We start from the raw sequence: 20051 nt of genomic DNA, 5'->3' as shown, positions 1-20051 counted from the left end.
CAATTAAACAGCCCCTCAGCCTGAGCTCCACGAGCGTGAATCAGCTGGCACAGGCCAGCCACAGGTGTCTAATTGCAGTGTAGATCTAGCCTACGAGGCACAGAACAAAAACAGCACATGGGATTCCAAGTAAATTGCCATGGGATTCCAAGTAAATTAGCAAGGTTCTGACTTCTTAGCTGTATGTTATTTAGGACTGTTATTAATTCATAATAGTCTACTTTTGTCAATGACTCATAATTCCAATGGTATACTTTCCATTCAGTACTCATTCTCTTAGACTGGGAACTCATATTATATTTTGTTTGAAATTCTGCCTTTGCTGCACTTGGCATTTGTGTGCGGAATATATTAAAATGCAAAAATGTTGCTACATTAAATGCGGGATAAATTGTGAAGTAAAAGCCTCCTACCAACATTCTAGTGAATGGTCTGTTCTCACAAGATGGAAAGGCAAAGTTTAAATGTTATGGTGTCTGTACAGTTATCTGTGGAGATTTTATGAATGGCTACTGGGGTACTGTCAACTTTATGAATTGATTAATATATTAATAGTTAAAGGAGCTTAGGAAATGACATGTAAGCATTAAAACTGAAATCATACATACTTATCAGTGTCAGTAAGCACAGCATACATGTTTTGCTCTTGTACTGTAGAATCCAAATAGGGGCAGACCCTGTTTGCTTACTCACACGCAGAGCTACACTAAAGTCAACAGGTTTGTTCTCTATGTGCGTGTGAGAAAATCTATATACAGACAAGACTGCTGAGGACAGAAAAATGCTGAAATAATGTTTTAAAATGTCTGTTACAGGAAAGGGTTGAATCTTGCATACTTTAGAGATGCAGGTCTATCCTCACTCACTCACAGGAGTGGTCCTTTGAACTAATTGTGACTGCTTGCATAAGGATGGCAGTATCCTGCCAGAGTAAGCAGCATGTGCACAGAACTTGCATATACAATGGAGTGTGTACTTCATACTTATGCACAAATCAACTGTTTCGTGGGATGAATTATGTCTTAGACAAGGATATAATTTGTTGTGACAACAATATGCTTGTATTTAGGACTATGCATTATACACAAATTTCCACAAGCAGCCCAATAAATAATTTCCAGAAACACCTCAAACAATCTAATCTTCAAGTATCCTTTTTACCAATTGTCCACTTACCTTTCTGGATCCGTAGTAGATCTTAGCCTCATTCGGAGAATCCTGAGCTTATATTTTGGGCCTATTAGAGTCCTTGTAGAAAAAGTCAAGGAAATTCTTGATATTTTGTCAAAATCCTCATAAAATCCAACAAAGATACTGGCTTGTCTATACTGCTGAAATGTAGCAGCTTCACTAGAGAGAAAGTATAATACATTGTTATCTGAGTCAGATCCACTGTTATTAAAAAATTACTCTTTGTAAGATGTCTTGATTTGTGGTTAAGTTCAGAACTGGGAGTCTGGAGAACTGGATCCATATTCCCTGATACATGTATTCATTTTACACCACATTACGTGTGTAAACTGGCCCTTACCCTGCTGTTACTGACCAGGGACCACCGCCACAGTGTAAGGAGGATTCTCCTGTAGGACAGAGCTAGCAAAGGGTTCAGAAAAAGAGGTATGGCCAGAGGAGATGTGACCAGGATACCACTGTCCCATGCTGATCCCTGGCTGAGTCATCAACTCAGTGAGACAGTTTTCCTTTGGTGTACATTAGAGCCTCCCTTAGCCTGCTTTAACCTAGCCCATGGGCATCAGCCCTACACAGAGTGCACTAGGATCTGTGCAATTCAAAGGTGATCTTTAACATGCACATACCCTTAATACTCTATGCCCTGTGCAGAGCAGCCAGAACCAGAATCTGTCCCCTAGATTTTATTCTGCCTCTGCTTCTGCTAAATACTTCTGCGAGACCTTTGGCAACTCTTTTAGGGACTAAATTTCAAAACCAGGTATGTGCAATTACACTTGCAATAAAACATACCCCACGGTGTACCTACTTTGTACCTACTTTGTATAGACAACTTCTACAGCTGTGCATACAAACTGTAAAATTACATACACAAAATGGGTAATTACACGTCTCACTGGCCATTAAGTGTACAGTTACCCAATTTATGTATGTTATCATGGTAACTGCGCACACAAAATTAGGTACATATAAATATGCACATTTTTGTGTATGCTCTGTGATTCTGAACAGCAGGATCATAATTTCTGTGCTTCTGTTTCCTCCCCTTCAAAATGGGGAAAATAATAATTATTTACCTACCTTGAGAGATTAAAGTAATTGATGTTTATAAAGTTTATTGCAATTTTTGGATGAAAAACACTATATGTGTCAGGCATAAGATAATATAGGTCACTTATATAGGACATAATTCTGAGCTCACACTAGTTTTCTGAGTGTCACTCCACTGATTTCAATGAAGTTACTCCCAATTTACACCTATGTAGGTAGCAGGAGAAAAAAGCCTATATACACATATTACATGAAAATGTCTTTAGATTCTAACAAATCTGTGAAAGCCAAGACAAATCTGAGTTGCTAATGTCTTAATTCAGCACTGTTATTGCATGCATAATGGTAAAGACTCTTTAAGAATGTTTTTTACATTCAATAATAAACAGCTTGCTATTGAACTGACAGCTAAAAACAGTCTGCTCAGTAACTTTTTAAAATAACTGGTAAGCAGTCACTGTCTCAGTGTGTTAATTCTCGGACTACTTTGACTCTATATGATAGTGCCCTCCATTTTTATTTTAGATCTGTTAGTGAAAGGGACCACGATAAGTTTCTAGACATAGTATGGCTTTTCATTTTTACCTAAAAGCAGAAAAACCTCAACTGATCCTCTACTATCTAAGCTTGTCCTATATTTACCCAATTAACAGAACTTTTTACTGGTTTTCTTCTTTTTTTTTAATCTATCCCAATAAAGATAAGGTTGCAAGGTAAGGCAAGTTTAGATAAATAAAAGATAAAAAACCTGTTGAGTAAAACATGACTTACCTATTCATTTTTGATTCTATTGTGTTTCCAGCACTGTCTGTTATTTTAATTCTAATGAAACCTCTCCTAATGCTTTTGTTCCAAGTAATAAAATCCACAAAGTAGTAATACACTGCAAAATAGAAACAGAAAATAATAATATTCAAAGATTGAATTCAACATTATAAATATGATTCCTGTTCTCTCCCTATTAAAAATACTCATTGGATGACGATGATGACTCATAATCTCTCTCTCTAGGTTACTGGTTCAAATCAGAGGTAAGAGGCTATTAAGTAAAGTAGTTTCCATATGATGGCTATTTGTAGTTATGTGACTAGAGCTAGTGGCTTCCCCCACTCCTTAGAAGGAAAGGGTCCTGTCACTGGACTGGTTACCTCCGAAGCACCTCCCTCATGCCCAGAGGTGGTTTTCCATCTCTGTTTCTCTTTCTCCTCTTCTGAACCTCTTATGAAATTTACCCAGCCCTGGTCTACACTATGAGTTTAGGTCGAATTTAGCAGCATTAGATCGATTTAACCCTGCATCCGTCCACATGACAAAGCCATTTTTGTCAACTTAAAGGGCTCTTAAAATCCATTTCTGTACTCCTCCTCGACAAAAGTTGAATTTGGGGTAGTGTGGACGCAATTCGATGGTATTGGCCTCTGGGAGCTATCCCAGAGTGCTCCATTGTGACCACTCTGGACAGCACTCTCAACTCAGATCCACTGGCCGGGTAGACAGGAAATGTGCTGCAAACTTTTGAATTTCACTTCCTGTTTGGCCAGTGTGGCGAGCTCAGAGGTGACCATGGAGTCCCAGGGTACGTCCAGACTACCCGCCATATCGGCGGGTTAAAATCGATTGCTTGGGGATCGATATATCGCGTCTAATCTAGACGCGATATATCGATCCCTGAGCGCGCTTATATCGATTCCGGAACTCCATCAACCCGAACGGAGTTCCGGAATCGACACGGAGAGCCACGGACATCGATCCCGCGCCGTCTGGACGGGTGAGTAATCCGATCTTAGATATTCGACTTCAGCTACGTTATTCACGTAGCTGAAGTTGCGTATCTAAGATCAATTTCCCCCCCCTAGTCTGGACGAGCCCCCAGAATCACAAAAGAACTCCAAGATGGACCAAACAGGAGGTACTGGATTTGATCACTGTATGGGGAGAGGAATCCATGCTATCAGAGCTCCATTCCAAAAGACGAAATGCCCAAATATTTGAAAAAATCTCCAAGGGCATGAAGGAGAGAGGCTATTAACAGGGGCCTGCAGCAGTGCCACGTGAAACCTAAGGAGCTCAGGCAAGCCTACCAAAGAACCAGAGAGGCAAACAGCCACTCTGGGTCAGAGGCTCAGACATGCCGCTTCTATGATGAGCTGCATGCCATTCTAGGGGGTGCCCCAACAACTTCCCCACCCCAGCGTGTGGACTCCATCAATAGATTCTCACGCAAGAGGGATGCCGATTTTGGGGATGAGGAAGATGAGGAGGAGGAGGTTGAAGACAGCACACAACAAGCAAGTGGAGAAACCGTTTTCCCTGACAGCCAGGAACTGTTTATCACCCTAGAGAAAGTACCCTCTCAACCCACCAAGTTGGGCTCCCGGACCTTGGAGGCAGAGAAGGGACCTTTCGTGAGTGTACCTTTGTAAATATAATACATGGTTTAAAAGCAAGTGTGTTTAATGATTAATTTGCCCTGAAGACTTGGGATGCATTTGCGGCCAGTACAGCTACCAGAAAAGTCTGTTAACGTGTATGGGGATGAAGCAGAAATACTCCAGGGACATCTCAATGAAGCTCTCCTGGATGTACTCCCAAAGCCTTTGCAAAAGGTTTCTGGAAAGGGCAGACTTATTCTGTCCGCCATGGTAGGACACTTTACCATGCCAGGCTAGTAGCACGTAGTCTGGAATCATTGCATAACAAAGCAAGGCAGCGTATGGTCCTGTTTTTTATCTTTCTGTGTTATCCTCAGGAGAGTGATATCATTCATGGTCACCTGATTGAAATAGAGGAATTTTATTAAGGGGACAATCAGAGGTGGCCATTCATGCTGGGCTGTTTGCCTGTGGCTGAACAGAAATCATCCCCCCGGTAGCCACACAGTGGGGGGAGGGGTGAAGCGACCATCCCAGAGATTTGGGAGGGGGGGTAGTTGGGTTTGTGCTGCACGTTAACCTGAAAACTGAAGCCCCTCCTTTTAAATGGGCAACCCATTTTAAATGGCCAATTCAATGGGTGCTTGGTATGAGAAATGAGGGTGCTGCTGTTTGAAACCATTCCCACATGTTATGAAGGCTAAAAAAACCAAAAGACTGTGGCTTACAATGTCTGCCTACAAGCAGAATTCTGTTGTCCGCCAGCCCCACGTATGTGATTTCTCACACCAAACCAACAGGCTCTCAATATAAGAGGCAAATGCAACCTTGTAAAGAAAGCACATGTGCTATGTAATGTTAACAGCTTGGTTCACTGTGAAAGAGTCTATCCATTGTTCTCTAAAATGTGTCTTTTTAAATACTACTCTCCCTTTTTTTCCTCCCACAACTGCAAATGTTTCAATGCTCCCCCATCATCTCTGTCCCAGAGGCTAGTGAAGATCAGAAGGAGAAAAAAACACACTCGCGATGAAATGTTCTCTGAGCTCATGTAGTCCTCCCACACTGACAGAGCCCAGCAGAATGAATGGAGGCAGACAACGTCAGAGTGCAGGAAAGCATAAAATGAATGTGAGGACAGGAGGGACGCACGAGAGGACAGGTGGTATGAGCAAGAGGAGAGGTGGTGGGATCAAGATGATAGGTGGCGTCAGCGTGATGAGAGGAGGCAGGAAGCAATGCTGAGGCTAATGGAGGATCAAACTGATATGCTCCGGTGTATAGTTGAGGTGCAGGAAAGGCAGCAGGAGCACAGACCACTGCTGCAGCCCCTGTGTAACCAACCACCCTCCTCCCCAAGTTCCATAGCCTCCTCACCCAGATACCCAAAGAACACGGTGGGGGAGGGGCCTCTGGGCACCCAACGCTCCACTCCAGAGGACTGCCCAAGCAACAGAAAGCTGGCATTCAATAAGTTTTGAAGTGCAGTGTGGCCTTGTCCTTCCCTCCTCCCCTCCTCCACTACCCCACCTGGTGCTTCCCTCCTCCTCCACCCCTCCGAGCTACCTTGGCAGATATCCCCCCATTTGTGTGATGAATTAATAAAGAATGCATGAATTTGAAACAATAATGACTTTATTGCCTCTGCTAGCAGTGATCAAAGGGGGGAGGGGAGGAGGGTTGGCTTACAGGGAAGTAGAATGAACCCAGGGGGCGGGTTTTCATCAAGGAGAAAAAAACAGAACTTTCACACCGTAGCCTGGCCAGTCATGAAACTGGTTTTCAAAGCTTCTCTGATGTGCAGCGTGCCCTGCTGTGCTCTTCTAACCGCCCTGGTGTCTGGCTATGCATAATCAGTGGCCAGACGATTTGCCACAAATTCCCACCCCGCCATTAACTTCTCCCCCTTACTCTCACAGAGATTGCAGAGCACAGAGCAAGCAATAATAACAATGGCAATATTGGTTTCGATGAGGTCTAACTGAGTCAGTACACTGCACCAGCGCACTTTTAAATGTCCAAATGCACATTCTACCACCATTCTGCACTTGCTCAGCCTATAGTTGAACAGCTCCTAACTACTGTCCAGGGTGCCTGTGCATGGCTTCATGAGCCATAGCATTAAGGGGTAGGCTGGGTCCCCAAGGATATCTATAGGCATTTCAACATCCCCAACAGTTATTGTCTGGTCTGGAAAGTAAGTCCCTTGCTGCAGCTGTTCACACAGATCAGAATTCCTAAAGATGAGAGCGTCATGTACCTTTCCCGACCATCCCACGCTGATGTTGGTGAAACATCCCTTGTGATCCACCAATGCTTGCAGTAGCATTGAAAAGTACCCCTTTCGGTTTATGTATTGGCTGCCTTGGTGCTACGGTCCCAAGATATGGATATGCGTTCTGTCTATCACGCTACCACAGTTAAGGAATCCCATTGCAGCAAAGCCATCCACTATGACCTGCACATTTCCCAGAGTCACTACCCTTGATAGCAGCAGCTCAGTGATCATGCTGGCTACTTGGATCACTGCAGATTGCCCACTCCAAATTGATTCCCGACTGACCGGTAACTGTGTGGCGTTGCAAGCTTCCAGAGGGGTATCGTCACTCGCTTGTGAACTGTGAGGGCTGCTCTCATCCTGGTATTCTGGTGCTTCAGGGCAGGGGAAAGCAAGTCACGAAGTTCCATGAAAGTGCCCTTACGCATGCAAGAGTTTTGCAATCACTAGGAATCCTCCCACATCTGCAACACTATGTGGTCGCACCAGTCTGTGCTTGTTTCCTGGGCTCAGAATTGGTGTTCCACGGCATGAACCTGCCCTATTACCACCATGATGTCCACATTGTCAGGGCCTATGCTTTGAAAGAAGTCTGTGTCCTTGTCCTCATCACTCTCATCATCACCCTGCTGTTGCCTTCTCGCCTGCTTTTGAAGTTTCTGGTGCTGCATATACTGCAAGATAGTGTGCATGGTGTTTACAGTGCTCATAACTGCTGCGGTGATCTGAACGGACTCCATGCTTGCTGTGGTATGGTGTCAGCAGGAGAGCAGAGTGGCAGCGGAAGCGGTCATTCAATGATGATGGTTTGCAGCCCTACTGCATCATCTGCTGCCAAAGCAGGACAGCAGAATGGCAGCGGAAGCAGTCATTCGAAAATGACAGTTTGCAGTCCTATTGCACTGTCTGCTACCAGCAGTACCCAAGACCCAAGATTGGCAGCTGAGCTGAGCAGGCTGCACGCTTGCCATGGTATGGCATCTTTGCGGATAAAAGGTGTGAAACGATTGTCTGCCATTGCTTTCACAGAGGAAGGGGCAACTGATGACATCGCTTACCAGGTTGGCTTACAGGGAATTAAAATCAAGAAAGGCAGTGGGTTTATATCAAGGCAAAACACACACAACTGTCACACTGAAGCCTGACCAGTCATGAAACTGGTTTTCAAACCCTCTGTGATATGCAGCGCGCCTTGCTGTGCTCTTCTAATTGCAAACAGTAGTAGCAAACAACGCCAGCGAGCTTTTAAATGTCCAAAGGCACATTCTACCACGATTCTGCACTTGCTCAGCCTATAGTTGAACTTCTCCTTATTACTGTCCAGGCTTCACGAGCCACGGGAGCAAGAGGTAGGATGGGGTAGGTGTAACTGCACGGTGCTGCCGGCTGGGAGAGAAGCCTAAGGCAGAAGCCTCCAGCTTGCATTATATTCAGGCAGGACTGAATCTCCATGAGACAAAACTTAGAGAAGAGAATGACCTGGAGTCACTCCCATTTATGTCCAGGCACCCCTGACTGATCTCACTGAGGTCTGCCAGGTGCACCCATGTCTGCAGAGGTGCCCCTGACCAACCTCACCGAGGTCGGCCAGGAGCACCCACGACATGACCATGATGGCTAGCAGTCGTACTGCACCATCTGCTGCCGCGAAGGCAAGGAGCTGCTGCTGTGTAGCAATACCGTACTGTGTCTGCCAGCAGCACCCAGGAGACGTACAGTGACGGTGAGCAGAGTGGGCTCCATGCTTGCCATGGTATGTCGTCTGCATGGGTAACCCAGGAAAAAAGGTGAGAAACAATTGTTTGCCGTTGCTTTCACGGAAAGAGGGAGGGAGGGGGGCCTGATGACATGTACCCAAAACCACCTGCTACAATGTTTTTGCCCCATCAGGTACTGGGAGCTCAACCCAGAATTCCAATGGGTGACGGAGACTGCAGGAACTATGAGACAGCTATCCACAGTACAGCGCTCCAAAAGTCAATGCTAGCCTCGCTACTGTGGATGCACTCCGCCGACTTAATGCGCTTAGTGGGGACACACACAATTGACTGTATAAAATCAATTTCTAAAAAATCAACTTCTATAAAATCAACCTAGTTTCGTAGTGTAGACATACCCCCCCAGTCTTTTTTGTAGCTAATCCTACTCTCCCTTTGGGGACCGTTTACTAACAAAATCCATCCAACAACAGCCTTCAAACCCCCTCAAATAATACCCTTCACCACTACCTAAAAGTTCATGCTCTGCTCTGGCTCTTCTACCATTCTTGGAGCTTTTCCTCTGTCTCAGTCTGTTTCCTCATCAGTCTGCCACTCGCAGCCTTTTCTACTAGGAGTTCAGCGTTCTAGCTTTGCCTTCCTTCTCCTGCCAGTGTCTCTCCTGCAAGCGTCTGAGGGAGATGGCAGCATATATACTGCTGTCCTACTGAGAGCTCCTCTGGATCTGTGGGGAGAGAGGGGCATCATGACCCACCCTATACCACAGGGCTCCTGATTCCAGATACCTTAGTGTCCTGGGTTTTCCCCATCCAACTACTAACTCCCTGGGACTCTTTCTTCTCTCTTCTGGCTTTGACAACTATGTCCTCCTTTTCTAGTTCCAATTTCCCTGAAACAGGGTTTTCTGGCCTCCTCTAGGCCTACAGGGCCAGGATACTCCATTACAGATCCACGTCACAAAACAACCAGCATTATTGGTGTTAAGAGTCTGATCATGTATTCCATTGCTCAGACAAAACCTCTATTCACTTCAGCGGGAGCTCTGCCTGACAAAGGAATGAGGGGGATCAGACTCGAACTGCCATCTTTGTTGGCAGCCTCCAGAGACAGTGAATGAGAATGTTGTAAAACATTACACTTCCAGAAAATAGTTGAGGTATATTGCCAGAATGTTTGAGGAAATTGGATTACATTATGGCTGCCAATACAGTACCTATTGTGTGAATAATCAGAAGAAAAGAAACTATTTGGGGTTGTTATATATCTTTTGAGCACTAAATTCAATTAAAACTGTTTTGTATATATATATTTTTAATATTCTTTGCTCAAAAAACAAGTCTCACTTTATATAAATGTTTTAAGTTTGTTTTCCCTATGTGTGTTTTGGGTTTTTAGTTTGATTTATCTCTTTTGTTTATTTCATAGTCTCTTTTGTTTATTTGTTTCCTCAGTAACCTTTTTTTCCTTTTCAAATCTCTAGGGATTATCATAGGTTTCACTCAGTAATTACCCTACTCTCCTGACTCATTTATTGGTCTAATTTCTCTGTTGGTTCTTGCACATTAGTACTTTACTGTGCCCAGTTGTGTCAGGGCTTCTTGTTCTGCTACATGTGTTTTGCTTATTACTGTAAATGTACAATACAACCATGTTCCCTTCCTTTCCCACCTAAGCAAGTTCTCTCACCCAGCCTCTCCTCAGTAACTAACTAGCCTAGCTCTCTGGCTCCCCTTTCCCTCCTAAGAGCTCATCTTTCTCCATATCCAATGCAGCTGCATTCATTTCTCTTTCCTATTGAGCTCACTCATTGCTTACTATTCTGGCCAGATCATCCCTCTCCTTTCCCCATTCTATAAACTGACACTTAACGGACTGTTTAGCTTCTTTTTATTATAGTATTTTACAAGTCATATAGTGGCAATGTTCAACATTTAATCAAGAACACTTCAACTTTTCTGGATCAGTTAATAATCAGTGACAAGTTTGGTAAGTGTAAAAAAGTAATGCATGGTCAGTCACTTACTGCAGAATGGTTCTTGGCCTGAGGTATCAAAATAAGCCTTTGTCTCCGAAGGGTCTTTTTGGATTAAATAGTTTTTCCACTTATCAGCAAAATAACCTGAAATACAAATTTTATAAAATTCAACATTAGAGTACTAAGCAAAATAGCAACAAATACAAAAGAGCAAATTACTGAAGGTTATACATTTATCGTAATTTTTCAGTGCATTAATTGGGAAAGAAAACTGATTTGGAAAACATAAAAATAATCCAACCAGTCCAACAGATAATATATATCCTTTCAGTCTTCAGTAGGCCACTTAACATACTTCTTCTGCTATACCAAGATCATAAGAATTGTCATTCTGGATTAGAGCAGGGGACCATCTTGTCTAGTATCTTATTCCAAAAGTGGCCATTACCAACTGCTTCAGAGGAAGACGTAAGAAACCTACTATTGAACAATTAAGGAAAAGGTCCATAGGTAAAGTTTCTTCCTGTTCTTCTTATCAGTTATCTTATCACTAAATTATGAGGGTTGATACGCTTTCTAAGAATGTTGGGTTTTTTATCCTGTGTAATGTATTTGTGGATATTTTATCTTATAAATGTTTAATCCACTCTGAATCCTACTAAACTCTAGTTTAAATGTAAATGTAATGTAAAAAGTATTTCCATTTCACCCATTTTTTAATTTGTTGCCAGTCAGTCTCATTAATTGTCTCCTTATTCTTGTGCTATGAAAGAGGTTACATGGGTATGCCTGATTTAACTTCTTTACCAGTTATTATTATGCATATTTCTATCATGCCCCTCTTATTCATCTCCTCTCTAAATGAAACTGTCCCAATCTCTTCAATCTCTCCCTAACCTTACATTTCTACATGATTCTAATTATTTTTGTTGCCTGCCTCTGTTTTGGACTAGTAAGCCCAGTGAAGAAAGTTTATATGGATTTAACCCCTGCAATGAATCTAGAGGCCTTTAAAAAAGCAGTCATAGCATTAAAACTTTAGGTTATTTTGAGATGCTAGGTAGTCCTGCAAGCAACTCCCCTTCCACAGTTCCTGCCAATGTTTCCTGTAATATTTACAGAAGGCTGCAATATAGATACAAAGTTTAAACTACTTGAGAAACAGCTATTTTCAGTGAAGTAACTGCTATGAAAAAGTCACCAATACATTATTTCTCCTTCCAACTTACAAAACAGACACCACCATGTAACTCTTACCCAGTACTGGACATGGCATTGGTTGAAAAGCTTCACAGTTGGCACATTTTCCATTCTTGTAATCCAAGTATGAATCACAAGGGTATGTTGTTATGTTGCAACTCCGTCTCAAGGATGACAGGAACAAGAAAACAGATCTCTGATGGTCACATTTAAAAAACTGAGCTCCTTTAATTAAAAAAGAAAAATTAAAGCTCTAAGGAATATGCACTGAATATAGCTCAGTGGTTCTGAGCAGTGGCCTGCTAAACCTAGGGTTGTGAGTTCAATCCTTGAGGGGGTCACTTAGGGATCTGGGGCAAAATCAGTACTTGGTCCTGTTAGTAAAGGCAGGGGGCTGGACTCAATGATCTTTTGGGGTCCCTTCAGCTCGATGAGATAGGTATATCTCCATACATTTTTTTTAATTTTATTTTATATCTTTTGCTAAAAAGAAACAATATTAGCCACACAACAAAATACCATATATGCTCAATCATAAGCCAGTTCATTTATAAGCCGACCCCCACAAGATGGATAAGTAAAAATGGGAAATTTTTATAACCCGTTCATAAGCTGACCCTATAATTCAGGAATCAACAAACTTTGGCTCCCAGGCCATCAGGATAAGTCGCTGGTGGTCTGAGATGGTTTGTTTGTCTGAGCATCTGCAGGCAAGGAGGTAAACCTAAGTAAACAAAGTGTCCCGGCATGCCAACTGCTTACCCTGACGGGTCCAGGGCAGCAACTGGTGGGGACATTTTTTGGTAGGGAGAAACTGGAAGTCAGGGGAGTAACCTCTGTGATCACCCACCACATGACCCCATCCCTAGCCTGGGACCCCCACACTCTCCCCATCCCATCCCTTCTCACCTTATCTGGGGAGGGCCAGGGGATGCTGTCTTTGATCTGGCTGGAGCTGCTCCAGCAGGTTGTGCCGTGCGGCTGCAGCCTGCTCTGGCAGGCCAGATCGGGCGGTATGGCTGCAGCATGTTCCAATGGGCTGGGCCAGGCGGCACAGCTGCAGCGTGCTCCGGCTGTGTGGCCACAGCCTGCTCTGGGGGGTGGGGCCAAGTGGCACAGCTGCAGCCTGCCAGCCCCAGAGCTGCCACTGCTTTGGAGGCAGGGGGGAGAGCAGCATGGCCAGAAGTGGAGAGACTCTTGCCCTGCCTCTTCCCTTCTGTCTCTGCTGGCTGTGCTGCTTCTCCTTGCTCCCTCTGTTGGGGGGAGGTGCTGTGTTCCACCTCTCCCTCTCTATATCCATTAATAAGCCAACCCTCGTCTCTGGTGCTTCCCTTTTTTACAAAAAAAAATCGGTTTATGAACGAGTATATATGGTAATCCCATTTCAGTTCTTGCTAAATTATTCCCTACTGCTCAGGGAGAAGGTTGACCTGTGGTTTATTTGGCTACCAGCTTTCAAAGGTGAGGAATGGATTTATACCTATCCAAAAATAAAAGATGAGGAATTAAGGAGGAGCTAGAGTATACAGTTGCTGAACAAAGAAGCAGTGAACATAGAAAAAGTATTGTACTGAGCCCTCTTGCAAAATTTACACAGTTATTGGGATTAAACATGGGCCCAAGTCAAAATGGGCCAAATTGCCCCTCACATGAGATGGAGCTCAGGGAGAAAGACCTTCTGGGAGCATCTCCTTATCAAGATTTCCCCCATGCTGTTCTTCTGGGGGGCAAGTTCCTCTCTTCCCAAAAACTAGGCTGCAGGACCTTTCCATAACACTGTAGATGTCCAGGAATCCTAAAGGATTCTCAAGTATCCAGGGCCATCCACACACGGCCCGTCACAACAGTTCTGGTCCCTTGTGGTCCGACATTACTCTTGGCAGTGGGGCTTTGCTGTAAGCCATTCTACCAGGAACTCTCCCTAGTCACAGCTGCCCAATAGACATCCCTCTTAACAGGAGGTCCCCACCGCAGAAGGGGTCTGTGGAAAGGCAATACAGCTGCAGCCTGTAACATTATATCACCTTTTCAATGTAAACTCTCTGGGAGAAGGATGTTGTACAACTGCTGTGCCCCCAGCCTCTCATTCCTCCCGTGGCATGACTATATACACATATACAAAGATAGTAAGCATCTTACACACACTGTATACATTGTAAGTAATAAGATATAGCAGGTATTTTGGTCAAAATCTAGGTAGCAGTGTGCATGGACTAATTCTTATTCATCCAGTAGCAGAGTGGGAAAGAAAAAGAATACATTGGGCTCAGCTATCCCAACAGTTCTATACATGCAAGCCCCACTGATTTCAGTTTTGCCTTACCAAATCTTAGTTGATTAACTGTATACATCTTCTGCCATGCTCTTTTCTGAATTAAAATGAATATATCTTTATTTACCACTAAACAGTGTTTGTGGACAGCCAGGCTGATCTGCTCCTCCGTTTGGATAGAAATCGATATGTCCTAAAGGTTCCCTGAAGCCTAGAACTAAAGTAAAAACATCTGAGGTAATAAAATGCATCAATGGAATTTTCAAATGATACTTTGTAATTACACAATAAAGTTTAATAAGGCGTTGTAGGGGTCATCCCACTCCTGCCCTGAAGGGCTTAAAACAGCCCTGGGAGAGGGCTGCAGTGGAGAAAAAGCTAGGCTGATTGAGGGAAGCAGTCATAGGTGGGGTCATGTCCCAATCAGACCACAGCTGGCCCTATAAGAGGGCTGAGGGGCAGAGGCTGGCACACATACTCTCTCTCTAGATTCCTGAGAGAGACAGACCTGGCTGCCTGGTAGCTGACAAGGGTACCTGAGGTGGAGCAGTGCTGGGGAAGGGCAGAGGGAGCTAGGGAGCTCCAGCCTAGTAAAACCCCAGGATGCAGGCCTTGCTAAGAAGGCCAAAAAGGTACTGGAGTTGCAGGGGGGCAGCCCAAAGATAGGTAAAGGCAGCAGGTCCTAAACCCCTTGCCGATGAGTGGTATACAGACTGCAGTCTGCCCAAGTATGTGGGGGCTAGATGGAGACTAGCAGTAGCCACTGAGGCAAGGTGGGGATAGAGGGTTGGGGGTTCCCCTTGGAGGGGAGACCTAGACAGAGGGGGTACTGTGGGGGTGGAACCCTTTGGCAAAGGGCACCGGGGTCCAGGAGGGACATGGGGGCCAGTGGCAGGTGAGACATCAGCTGGCAGAGGGAGCTCCAGAGCTGGAAAAGAGCTAATTCACTGGACAACTAGCAGGAGGCAGGTGAGACATCAGCTGGCAGAGGGAGCTCTGGAGCTGGAAAAGAGCTATTTCACTGGACAACTAGCAGGAGGCACCTAGTGGGTCATTGCCCTGCGACAGTCTTAAAGGTAAATAAAAGTTTCTGGGGCTTATTTTCCTCTTGTTCTTCACTCCTACAGAGACAAACTGAGTATGTTCCTTTTATTCTAGTTGCACTTTTCTTCCTTTCAATCATGTTATTTTCTTTAAAAACAAAAGTAATAATATGCAAAAATCAGTGGGCTATATGCTAACTAGACATTTGCACAGGACCCCCATTGACACCAATGAGATTGCCATGCATGGAATGAAAGAAGACTAGAACCCTATGCTTACATAGTGTTGTGGTAAGGATTTTAATTGCACAAAGGTAAGGAAATTCAGAGCTCTGGTTTGCCTCAGCAATCAAAATTCTGCACCCATGTTAGTTTAATTAGGACTTTTCATTCTATGCTCATAACACTGAGCCCTGAGACAAACTAGCAGACCTCAATACAATGTAGCAGAAAGGAAAGGAACTGCCTTTCAGCCTTCCTAGCCCCTCAAAGACTCTTACTGATTTTAGTGGGCTTTGGATTAGATCCATATACTTTAAACATATATGTATACAGTAGAACCTCCGAGTTATGAACACCAGCGTTCTGAACTGAACTGGTCAACCACACACCTAATTTGAAATTGAAAGTACACAATCGGGAAGCAGCAGAGACAAAAAAAAAAGGTAAATACAGTGCAGTACCGTGTTAAAAGTAAACTACTAAAAATATAAAAGGAAAGTTGGTTTTCTTCCGCATAGTAAGGTTTCAAAGCTGTATTAACTCAATGTTCAGTTATAAACTTTTGAAAGAACAACCATAACATTTTGTTCAGATTTACAAACTTTTCAGAGTTACGAGCAACCTTCATTCCCGAGGTGTTCATAATGCTAAGGTTCTACTATGCTTATTCATTTTACTGCATATGAGCTTAGTTTATCAGGTTAAGGTGTTTTAAAGATTAATGTTTTAATATGTCTTAATATGTAAGTCAATACATTAATGTTAATTGTTAATATTATTATTGAGACCCTATTGTAATACATATGACCAAAGGACAGAGATGAGAGACTTTTTGTGCTCTTAAAAATCATCAGAACTAATTATTCTTGGCAGAATTATGGTGCTGTCGAAATCCTGACTTTCTTGCTTTTTTTGTATGATGAAAATCTTGATTTCAGCATTACACTAATGTGATTCTGCTCAGGATTCTCAATAGTGGCTCTAAATCCATCCTCTGTTAAAGTCCATCCTCCACAGAAGTCAACGGGAGTGGTAGTTGCCCATATGACAGAATAATACTACGGGGTCAAATTCAAGTGTTCACAGTTATTGATGTGAGTATGGATATGATGTGAGCATTGCACAAACTATCTTAATGCTTAACTAGCCTACAAAGAACCCAGTGTGAATTGACCCATTATATTTACACATATTTTGATTTTCTGGGGAGACTGCATGAATTCTCCTTCCTTCAAAGTGCATTTACTAGAATAATATAGACAAAAATTACTGGAAAATAGTGTCCTATGAACAAAAGGAGAGTTGTATGGAAGTGAATCATCTGGCCTACACATTTGTTGACTTTTTAAATTAAAAAAGTCCTGATACTAATTAGTTTTGTATATAGAGCTGAATTAGGTCACTCAAAATAGTCTGACAACCAAACCCTTCATATAAGAACAGAAAGATTGAGCCCTTCATCTCTAAAATGAATTCCATTTTCAGTTTGAACAGGCATACAGGGACTTATTTAATGCCACTGAAGTCAATGGAAAGACTCTCATTGAGTACAATGGGATCAGACCCTTAGATAACAACTCAGAACTGCTCCTGTTTATCAGTATGAACCAGAGCAACATTACTTAGATGCTCCTAATTGGCTTTTTCCCCTCCTCTTTTCTACTCCTGCATTCCATGTTGTATATTTCCTCCTAAACTCAAACAGGAAAATGTAAGCTATGTCATTACCATCTATATCAGTATGAATGACGTCAACAAACTTTGCATCTGTATGATCCAATCTCTCATTTGGTGGTTTCCCACTGAATGAAGGGCCAGCTGGGTCAAGACCTGAAAAAAAAGAAGAAACATGTGGGCATTATTTTTCTAGGGCTCCATTTCAATAATAATTTTTAATCTAAATTTTTCTCAAATGCGGCCACCGTGGCTGCATGTGGCCACCAGTCGCTTTTCATGTGGCCACACCCTCCTGGATGGTGATGCAACAAAAGACAAGAATGTGCAAAGTATGTTATTTGTTTCTATTCTGTTTGGGTCCAGTAAAGAATAAGACAGTGGTATATTATTATTACTGAGTATGCAATAAAAAGTTACATAAATTACAATGATTTGGATGTGTATATGTGCATATTTGTTTTTCCTAAAGTTAATTAAACATTTTAGGAAAAGTTGTCAGAATGGCCACCAGCAAGAGTTGGTGGCCACACTATGAGGCCACCAAAAATTTTCTTGTGAGACCATGTTTGAATAGATGCCTTTATAATTTCTACTCTAACACATAGTTCATGCACAAAGACTCACCCCTTTCTGGGTTTGTCTATATTAATTAACAATACAGTTCAAGCCTTCACTCCAGACTTAGTATCTCCTAGGGTTCCTACTACAGGACTGCTCAGTACACATCCTAGATTCTCTCCACCCAAAGAGCCACTCCCACCTCCCTTTCATCTAGGAGAGTAACAAGCCACCTGCACCAGGGTTCTGAGTCAGCAGAACTGCTTTATTCTTTCCCAGCAGAAACAATGTCTGCTAAGTGAGTGGGTTATTTCAGGCAAAACTTCCAGACTGTGACACCAAAAGAACATGATATAACATTTGCAGCAGTCCTGGTTCCAAACAAGCCATGCCCCATTTATAGATTTGTGTTGAAATTATTTGAAATGTGTGGTTAAACACAGTTTTTTAATGCAAAACCAGATGAAACTGGTCAGGTTTTGACTGAGTTTACATGTGAAATTTAGTATCTGTGAATCTGAAATTCAGAGAATGAGAAGTCTGAACACACAAGGATCAAAATAGAAAAAGCTGATTTCTTGAAACTTGGTCAAGTAAATGGCTTAGCTTTGTTCATCTGTCACAAATTGCTCAAATGCAGGGTCTCCATCCTGTATTTTTATGCACCCATATTCCACTGATATTAACATGCATCCAAACCTCCCACTGAAGTCAACAGGAATTCTGAAATACTATCTATACTCAATCATAAGCCGGTTTGTTTATAAGCTGACCCCCCACAAGATGGATAAGTAAAAATGGAAAATTTTTATGACCCATTCATAAGCTGACGCTATAATTCAGGGGGTCAGCAAACTTTGGCTTCTGGGCCATCAGGATAAGCCGCTGGTGGGCCGAGATGGTTTGTTTACTTCGCATCTGCAGGCTCAGAGGTAAACCTAAGTAAACAAAGCGTCCCGGCACTCCAGCGGCTTACCCTGACGGGCCGGGACAGCAGCTGGTGGGGAAATTTTGGGGGGAGGAGAAACTGGGGATCAGAAGAGTAACCCCTGTGACTACCCCCCACATGACCCCACCAGTAGCCCAGGACACCCACACTCTCCCCTTCCCATCTTATCTGGGGAAGACCAAGGGAGGATATCTATGGCCTGGCTGGAGCTGCTCTGGCAGGCTGGGCAGCACGGCCGCAGCATGATCCGGTGTGGCAGGGCGGGCGATGCAGCCACAGCCTGCTCTGGGGGGCGGGGCTGAGCGTCACAGCGGCAGCCTGCCAGCCCCGGAACTGCAGCTACTTTGGAAGCTGGAGGGAGAGCAGCATGGCCAAAAGCGGAGAGACTCTGGCCCCACCTCTTCCCTTCTGTCTCTGCTGGCTGTGCTGCCTCTCCTTGCTCCCTCTGTTGGGGGGAGGGGCTGCACCCCACCTCTCCCTCTCTATACTCATTCATAAGCCAACCTCCATCTATGGCGCTTCCTTTTTTTACTAAAAAAATTCAGCTTATGAACGAGTATATATGGTACATAAAATGCTTGATCAGGCATTGATCAGGTTTTTAAATCCATATTTAAGCTCCTCTAAAGTAGGTGGCTTGATCTGAGAGGGTGCTAGACACCTGCAACTCTCATTTAGGATTCTAACTTTAGACAAGTAGGTTTGAACATTTTGGCCATAATTTTTTTTTCTCCAAAGTAACTTAAATCCTAAAAAGAAGTTTTGTAGCGGATTAAAAAAAAATTAAAAATGTAATATTTCTAAATACTGTTTATGCTACTGTTCTAGTGGGTCAAATTAATCTCTGGATTTACATCAAGGATGCATTTGATCCACTGTCTTACTAAATAATTTAATCGTGTGCTATGTGTTGATTTTTTCAACACTGACACCCATGTGGTATGCATAGGGTGACCGGATAGCAACTATGGAAAAAACAGGACAGGGGGTGGAGGGGTAACAGACACAAATATAAGAAAGTCCCCAAAACACAGGACTGTCCCTTTAAAAACAGGACATGGTCACCCTAGGTACGCAGCTAACTTAGACAATGATGGAATATAAACTAGAATGGGGATGGCAGGTTTAAAAGTCTTACCCGTAATTCTGCCAAGTGTACCATTATACATTTCTCCAACAAATCCAGCTATATGAGCCCCAAGGCTAACTCCAATCATATAAATAGAGTCAAGAGAGGCTCCATATGCCTGTCAGTTAAAAAAAAAAAAAAGGCGTGATTATGGGTTATAGAAATGTTAACCATAAGGTTTACAATATGGTTAGCGGAATAGACTTCAGTAAACTCAGTTTTACTATTTACTTTTCCTTAAAACTTTAGGGTTTTTTTCTGACTTTTAAAAATGATGGATTTCAAGTGTCTTTTTTATTAAACTTTCTGTACTAGTTATACTGTACAGTTGTTATAAAAATGTATGAAGGAGGCTGGTAACCTTTCCTCCAGGCTGTCTCATTGATTTTTTTTGAAGAAGAGACAGAGTGTTATGAG

At 43.0% G+C, this 20051-nt stretch overlaps 1 protein-coding gene across 7 annotated transcripts in view; it reads right to left on the bottom strand.

Annotated features, from left to right (window-relative positions):
- The window catches only part of LIPI (lipase I), a 36483-nt gene that overhangs the window by 10521 nt on the left and 5911 nt on the right, over positions 1 to 20051 (bottom strand). For 5 of the 7 annotated variants that reach the window (XR_004002614.1, XM_030580086.1, XM_030580068.1 and 2 more), the window contains exons 3-9: positions 19644 to 19752; positions 17050 to 17151; positions 14184 to 14273; positions 11842 to 12009; positions 10633 to 10728; positions 3013 to 3124; positions 1177 to 1350 (exon numbers count right to left, since the gene is read on the bottom strand). Coding sequence is in view for 5 of the 7 variants with exons in the window: in XM_030580086.1 (XP_030435946.1) it covers positions 1177 to 1350; positions 3013 to 3124; positions 10633 to 10728; positions 11842 to 12009; positions 14184 to 14273; positions 17050 to 17151; positions 19644 to 19752 (851 nt within the window). In the remaining 2 variants the exon portion in view is untranslated. Of the gene's footprint in view, positions 1 to 1176; positions 1351 to 3012; positions 3125 to 9119; positions 9334 to 10632; positions 10729 to 11841; positions 12010 to 14183; positions 14274 to 17049; positions 17152 to 19643; positions 19753 to 20051 lie in introns of those variants that run through there. The other 2 variants (XR_004002624.1, XM_030580095.1) reach the window with 2 other exon arrangements.

This window comes from Gopherus evgoodei, chromosome 1, assembly GCF_007399415.2.
Source record: "Gopherus evgoodei ecotype Sinaloan lineage chromosome 1, rGopEvg1_v1.p, whole genome shotgun sequence".
Taxonomy (NCBI): Eukaryota; Metazoa; Chordata; order Testudines; family Testudinidae; genus Gopherus; species Gopherus evgoodei.
Note: the sequence above shows the minus strand (reverse complement) of the source record. Positions and strands in the feature narration are given on the sequence as shown.